Raw genomic sequence first — 8,027 nt, 5'->3', positions numbered from 1 at the left:
CGGGGCCCGGGGCGGGGCCGGCGGCCGCGGGGGGCGGGGCCGTAGTTGTTCTCGCGCGCGCCGCCGAGGCTCCGCGCGCCGTCGCGCCGGCCGGTCGTCCTGAGCAGCTCGGCCGCCGATGGGGGAAGTGGAGCAGGGCCCCACGGGCCCGCTCGAGCCCCTCGAGACGCCAGGAGCGCCCTCGAGTCGCCGGCAGGGCGGGATCCGGGTTCTGAAGGTGAGGCGCCCGCGCTGGGGAGGCGGCGAGACCGGGAAGGGGCCGCCCCCAGCTCCGCGCAGTGGCCCAGGCGGTCGGCGACCCCCAGCCCGGAGTCCGTCGGCCCGCGAGTCTGCTCGGCGGCGCCCGGCCGCCCGGGCCTCCGCGCCGGAGCCCCCAGCCTTGGCCGCCTCGGTGCCCACCGCTGCCCATCCCCGGCCGCGCGCCGCCCGCCTCGCAGGCCCGCGCCTTCTGCCCTCCCGGCCGCCGACGCCCACCCTGCTCCGTCGGGACTCCGGGGCCTCCCTCCCGGGCCCGCTCGCTGGCAGCGCGAGCGCGGGGCTGCAAGTCCGCGGGGCTTGCTCCCCGGACACCTGAAGACATCACCGCGGCGGCGGTGGCGGGGATGGGCCGGGCCGGGCGCCGCGGTGCGTGCGGGGCTGTGCCCGGGGGGCGGCGGGGCTGCCCACCCGAGTTAGCGCCGGGCTCGCCGCTCCCGGGAGCCGGCCTGGAAAGACATACAACCTGACGCGTCTGCAGGGAGAATCCCCGGCGGAGCGTAATCGCTGGGAATCGCTGGGCGTGATGCGCAGGGAGGGAGGGGGAGGGGTTGCGCCCAAAGGGGACATTCCTGCTTGCGGGAGCGGGGCTCGCCACCCCGAGAGAGACAGTAATGGGGGAGCAGTTATGCAACAGGCAGCTAGTGGGGCTTTGGGGGCAGGAATTGGGCCGAGGTTGGGGGAGGAAGGAAGTGGGAGTAGGGGGAAATGGAAGCAGATGCTGGCAGAGGAGGGATTGGAGCCTCGGAGGTGATGGCTGGAAGTTTAAATGGATTGAGAATGTTGGGTGGGGAAGAGTTGGTGAAGAGGAAACAGACTGGGTGGTTTTTCGACCAGCCTTTCAAATAGTTGGAGGCAGATTCCCCCCCCCCCCCCTCTGCCGGGGGTCAAATCGGTAAAGCAGTTGTCCTGCTGGAGGTGGAATGGAACGTTTCCTGAAGAGCGATCTATATTTCAGCTTGTCAGGGAGAGGGAAGAAAGAAAATATGATTTAGAGATTTTGGTGTTTCAAAGTATTTTACTAAACAGTGTATATACATTTTATTACAAATACATAAAGAAAAAGTGTGTTGGGAGTTGGGCGGTAGCGCGGCGGGTTAAGCGCACATGGCGCAAAGCACAAGGACTGGCATAAGGATCCCGGTTCGAGCCCCCGGATCCCCACCTGCGGGGGAGTTGCTTCACAAGTGGTGAAGCCAGTCTGCAGGTGTCTGTCTTTCTCTCCCCCTCCTCTCTCCATTTCTCTCTGTTGTATTCAACAACGACGACATCAATAATGACTACAACAATAAAAACTGCAAGGGCAACAAAAGGGAATAAATAAATATTTAAAAACAGAAAAAGTGAAAAAGTGTTAACAATTGTAAATTGGAATTCAGGGTGTGCACTGTATACTTGCACTTATGATTATTCATAGGATATCAGGTAGCTATAGATGGGAACACTATGGGGGAATGATTTGAAGCATTTGATGAATTCGTGAAAAAAAAAAAGTAAAACTAATGCAGTTCAATTACTGTATTTATTTGTCTTTACCAGAGCTCAGCTCTGACTTCTGATGGTGTTGGGGATTGAACCTGGGGCCTCGGAACATCTGGCATGATTGTTTGCATAGCCATTGTGCTATCTTTCTCCACCCCCATCACCTTGTCATTGTTTATATTTTACAAGAGCAACTTAAGGTTCCTAGGTTCAGTGCTGAGCACCACTCAACTATGGCATATGGTGGTACTCGGCACTGAACCTAGGACCTTTAGTGCCTCAGGCATGAAAATCTTTTTACTTAGCAATTATGTTATCTCCCTTGCCTTACACACATACACTCCCCATCTCTTTCTCTCCTCCCTTTAGTACAGTGTTGTGTATTTTATTTTTTTTTTAGTATTATTATTTATTGGACAAAGAAAAATTGACAGGTTAGCGTGAGTGAAGGAGAGACACTTGCAGCATCGTTTCACCAACTGGTGAAATTTTCTCCCTGCAGGTGGGGGAGGGGGGACCCGCCTGGTCCTTGCACATTGTAAGGTGTACTAAACTGGGTGTGCCATCCCTTGGCCCTCCAGCCTTACTCTAGTCTTAATGTAGTGACTAAAAGACTTTTCAGTAGTTTGCCTCCATTTCTGTATAAACCTTGTATATATTTCTTAGAGCTCATGTAAGCATAAATTGCAAATGTAGTTACCATGAAGTTTTTGAATGTTTATTTAAAGTTTAGATGATGGGAGTCGGGTGGTAGCACAGTGGGTTAAGCGCAGATGGCACAAAGCGCAAGAACCAGCGTAAGGATCCCAGTTTGAGCCCCCGGTTCCCCATCTGCAGGGGAGTCGCTTCACAGGCGGTAAAGCAGGTCTGCAGGTATCTATCTTTCTCTCCCCCTCTCTGTCTTCCCCTCCTCTCTCCATTTCTCTCTGTCCTATCCAATAACAATGACAGCAGTAAAAACAATAATAATAACTACAACAACTATAAAAAAAACAACCAGGGCAACAAAAGAGGAAAAAAAGAGCCTCCAGGAGCAGTGGATTCATGCTGCAGGCACTGAGCCCCAGTAATAACCTTAGAGGTAAAAATGAAATAAAAATAAAGTTTAGATGATAAGAAATTGTGAATGAGCTGAAAGAAAAAAAAGTTCCTTGGCTTATCAGAAGGCAGGCCTGAGAGATAGATGATACATCCTTTTAAGAAGTAGACAAATTTGGCTTCACGCCACCACTTCTTTTGATGGGGAAGGAAGGAAGTCATTGAGAAATAAGGGTCCCTTTTTTTAAAAAATTTTTATTGGGTGGGAAAATGTATGGTTTACAGTAAATACAATTATTGATACATGTATACAATTTCTTAGATTTCTGCACAACACAGTCACTCCCAGGCTAGGTCCTCCTCCAAAGGACCTGCCTTCTGACACTTCCAACCTATCACTGGTTCCCTAAGATTTCAGTCTGAAAGATTCCATAAATTGATCTTGAAGCAAGACAGCTCAGCTAGGTAATGTGCCTCTTTTGTCATGTGTGTGATCCAGATTAGAACCTTGTTCCCACTATATTGAAGGAATCTTTGGTGTTGTGGTGTTTTTTTCCTTCTTCTGTCTCATATCTGAAACAGTCCACCCACATTAGTGAAGTCCTGTCAAAAAAAAAAAAAAATTTGATCTTGCTTATAGCATTGAGTTGATGGTGTGGTAGACCGATTATGCCCAAGACACCTTGCATACCTTGCTTTCTTATGTATGATCAACACTTTAAATAAACCTTGCAAATAAATGGGATTGACTTTGGCAAATAGTGTGTTCTATATACAGAAATTCCGTTAAATAACTGAGTTAAATTTTGTACCATATGAAACTGGAAAAGGATATATAAATTGTTCTTAGTTGGGAATAAAGTCATAATCTCCTACATGTTCTTCTCTGAAGACCCTTTGAAAAAAGTCTTTTATAATTTTTATATTTATTACCAAGCCATAAAATTTACCATTTTCAAATAAAAGATCTTTGTAAAAAGGCTAATATAATTGAGCCAATATAATTTGACCAAATTAGATTTCCATTTTATGGACTATTAGAAAATTCAAGATTCAAAATCTGCTGCTAGATTATTTAGTAAGTTGCTATTTAGAATGTGCCCATATTAATAGTTGTAATGTAACTGTGACCTCAACCATATCATATGCACAATTCCAATGCTCCCAGATTGAGTTTTTCATTTAAATTTCATGAATACATACAGATAGGAGGAGAGATACCACAGCTCCAATCACCACGGAGTTTCCCCATTTGTGCTATCCAGGGTCCTCTCATGGTGTAGGGGCTCTAACTCGTGTGGTACAGCATGCACTCCACTGTATGAGCTATCTCCTGGTCATAACTAACATATATATATATATATATTTTTTTTTTTTTTTTTGCCTCCAAGGATAGCGGTGGGGCTCAGTGCCTGCACTGCTAATTCACTGCTCCTGGTGGCCATCTTTTTTCCATTGTTGTTGTTGCTGGATAGAACAGAGAGAAATTGAGAAAGGAGGGGGGGAAGATAGGTGGAGAGAAAGACACCTTCAGACATGCTTCAAGCGACTCCCTTACAGGCGGGCGGGGGGGGGGGGGGCGCTCAAACCTGGATCCTTGTGCTGGTCCTAGCCTTCGCACTATCTGCTCGTAATCCAGCGTGCTACTGCATCCCCCCCTTCCCCCCCCCCCCCCCCGCCCCAGTTTCAAATTTTTATCAACATAATGTGAGGCCTGGAAAACGTGCTTGCTCAGCCAAGTGTACCACTCTGGTTTGAGCCTGGCTGTTACAGTATTGAGGGAAGCTTCAATGCTGTGCTGTCTCCCCCTTACCCCATCTTTGTTTCCATTTTTTTTTTAACCAGAGCACTGCTCAGCTCTGGCTTATGGTGGTATGGGGAATTGAACCTGGGACTATGGAGCTTCAGGCATGAGAGCTATTTGCATAACTATTATGCTACCTACCCTGACCCACTGTCTCCATTTCTATCTGGAAAAAAGTTGACTCAGAGTGGTGAATCTATGGCAATGACCAAAAAGAAAAAAAAAAAGTATATGCTTAAAATAATAACTCCATTCCCAAGGTTGCTAATGAGATAACTACTCACTAGGTAGAGTGATTGCCATGCCATGTTGCCTAGGTATCACCATCTGGGGAATACTACTTTGGTACTAGGGAAAGGTCTGGTACTATGGTATCTTTGCTTGTTTGTCTGTATCTGAAGGAAAAAGTTGCCCCTTAGTGGTGAAATCATGTCTGCATGAGGTCCCTGTAACACCAGTAAGGAATAAATAGTAAATGTTAAAAATATCACTGCCAATTAAAAAAAAGCCAGATTGGGGCCAGGTGGTGGCACACCTGGTTGGGCGCACATATTACAGTGTACAAGGACCCAGGTTCGAGCCCCTGGCCCCCACCTGCAGGAAGAAAGCTTCACGAATGGTGAAGCAGGGCTGCAAGGTTTCTCCTCTATCTCCTCCTTCCCTCTCAATTTTTGACTGCCTCTATCCAATAAATAAATATAATTAAAAAAAAAAAAGCCAAATAACTGCTCAGCTATGGCTGACCTGGGACTATAGTGTCAAGCGTGAGAGTGTTTTTTTGCATGACCATTACGCTATCTCCCTAGCCCAAATTCAAAAAGCATTTTAGTTCATTACCCCCACCTCATCCAGAATGTTCCTTGACATGTATATTCCTAGGGATGAGCTAATATTATTTTAGTTTTGAATATATTACCTACCTTAAAGTATTTCACATTCTTTTTATTATTTATTCCCTTTTGTTGTCCTTTTTTATTGTTGTTATTATTGTTGTTGTTATTGATGTCATTGTTGGATTAGGACAGAGAGAAATGGAGAGAGGAAGGGCAGACGGGGAGAGAAAGACACCTGCAGACCTGCTTCACTGCTTGTGAAGCGATTCCCCTGCAGGTGGGGAGCTGGGAGCCGGGGGTAGGGGGTGTGGGGGGGGTGGAACAGCGATCCTTACTCATGTCCTTGCATTTTGCACCTTGTGCTTAGTCTGCTGCGCTACCGCTACCGCCAGCCTCCCAGTATTTCACATTCTAATAGAGCTCACATTGAGTGTGAAGAGTTACTTGGGGTGGGGCGGTAGTGCAGCAAGTTAAGGGCACATGGTGCGAAGCACTAGGGCCAGCTTAAGAATCTGCTTCTAGGGCAGGGGTAGATAGCATAATGGTTATGCTAACAGACTTTCATGCCTGAGGCTCCCTCAAGTCCCAGGTTCAATCCCCTGCACCACCATAAGCCAGAGCTGAGCAGTGCTCTGGTTAAAAAAAAAATAAAAAAAAATCTGCTTCTAGCCTACAGGTGTCTATCTTTCTTTCCCCCTTTTTGTCTTCCCCTCTCTCGATTTCTCTCTGTCCTATCCAACAGCAACAACAACGATAAACAACAAGGGCAACAAAAGGGAAAAAATGGCTTCCTGGAGCGGTGGATTCACAGTGCAGGCACAGAGCTGCAGCAATAACCCTAGAGACAAAAAAAAAAAAAATTTACTTTACCAGACCTTGTTTTTACTGTGCATACCATTGAGTTAGTTATATATGGTCAGTTAACATCACTTTTGAACTAGTCACAGTCCTCATTTATTGTCTTAAGTTTTACAGAGTTAAAGCGTAAAAAAAAAAAAAAAAAACTTAATTCATCTCTTTCTCTAAAGAATTTAGCTTCCTACATATGTCTTAAAAATCTTAAATGTGTGGTCCTGGAGGTGGCGCAGTGGATAAGGCATTGGACTCTCAAGCAAGAGGTCCTGAGTTCAGTCCCCGGCAGCACATGTACCAGAGTGATGTCTAGTTCTTTCTCCTATCATTCATTTCTCATGAATAAATAAATAAAATCTTTTAAAAAAAATCTTAAATGTTGTGGTCCAGGAGGTGGCACAGTGGATAAAGCAGTGGACTTTCAGGCGTGAGGTCCTGAGTTTAGTCTCCGGAAGTTTAGTCTTCTCTCTCTCCTATCTTTCTCATAAATAAAATCTTTAAAAAAAATCTTGGGAGTCCGGTGGTAGCGCAGTGGATTAAATGCACGTGGCGTAAAGTGCAAGGACCGGCGTTAGGATCCGGGTTTGAGCCCCTGGCTCCCCACCTGCAGGAAAGTCACCACAGGCGGTGAGACAGGTCTGCAGGTATCTATCTTTCTCTACCCCCTCTGTCTTCCCCTTATCTCTCCATTTCTCTCTGTCCTATCCAACAACGATGACATCAATAACTAACTACAGCAATGAAACAACAAGGGCAACAAAAAGGAAAATAAAAAAAAATAACTTAAAAAAAGAATCTTAAGAGAGTCGGGCGGTAGCGCAGCGGGTTAAGCGCACGTAGCGCAAAGCACAAGGACCGGCGTAAGCATCCTGGTTGGAGCCCCCGGCTCCCCACCTGCAGGGGAGTCGCTTCACAAGTGGTGAAGCAGGTCTGCAGGTATCTTTATCTCCCCTCTCTGTCTTCCCCTCCTCTCTCCACTTCTATCCAACAACGATGACATCAATAACAATAATAATAACTACAACAATAAAAAAACAAGGGCAACAAAAGGGAATAAATTAATATAAAAAAGATATAAAAAACTTAAAAAATCTTAAATGTTACTCTTCATATACTTGTTTCATGTTAATGGAGCATGTGTAGCATGAGACACGGAGAAGCCAGGACACTACTCTGGTACATGCAGTGCTGCGGATTGAGAAATGTAAGTCCAATGCTCTCCCAGTTGAGCAATATATTTCCCCAGCTCCCCTGTCTAGTTTTTTTTTTTATCTTTATTTGCTTATTGTATAGAGAGCGCCAGAAATTGAGAGGAAGAGGAAATAGAGTGGGAAGGAGACAGAGACACCTTCAGCCCTGCTTCAGCACTTATGAAGCTTTCCCCCTGCAGGTGAGGCCTGGAGGCTTGAACCTAGGTCCTTGTGCACTCAATGATGTGTGCCACCACATAGCCCCCCGTCTAGTTTTTATGTAAGAGTAAGGGGGGCAATAAAATATTCTGACTCTAGGAACTAATCAGTGGATTAGTGATTCTAAAGACTAAAAAAGCCTGTGGTGACTGCAAAGACAGCAGTTTCCTGATGCTTTAGGCAAAAAAGGGAGCACTAGATAAATAATTCATTTATTTATACCACTGGGATTTTGCACCTGCATTATTCCACTGTTCCTGATAGGTTCTATCTTTTCTTTTTAAAAAAGATTTTATTTATTTATTAATGAGAAAGGTAGGAGGAGAAAGAACCAGCCATCACTCTGGTACATGT

The 8,027-nt window shown here is 46.1% G+C and overlaps 1 protein-coding gene across 2 annotated transcripts in view; it reads left to right on the top strand.

Moving 5' to 3' along the window:
* Nucleotides 1–8,027, top strand: part of PHLPP2 (PH domain and leucine rich repeat protein phosphatase 2) — a 105,341-nt gene continuing 97,314 nt past the window's right edge. Inside the window, exon 1 of one of the 2 annotated variants that reach the window (XM_060185214.1) lies at nt 1–217. In XM_060185214.1, the coding sequence (XP_060041197.1) occupies nt 119–217 (99 nt within the window). In that variant the 5' untranslated portion in view covers nt 1–118. The remainder of the gene's footprint in view (nt 218–8,027) is intronic. The other variant, XM_007526654.3, reaches the window with a different exon arrangement.

The sequence above is a fragment of the Erinaceus europaeus genome, chromosome 2 (genome assembly GCF_950295315.1).
Source record: "Erinaceus europaeus chromosome 2, mEriEur2.1, whole genome shotgun sequence".
Taxonomy (NCBI): Eukaryota; Metazoa; Chordata; class Mammalia; order Eulipotyphla; family Erinaceidae; genus Erinaceus; species Erinaceus europaeus.
Note: the sequence above shows the minus strand (reverse complement) of the source record. Positions and strands in the feature narration are given on the sequence as shown.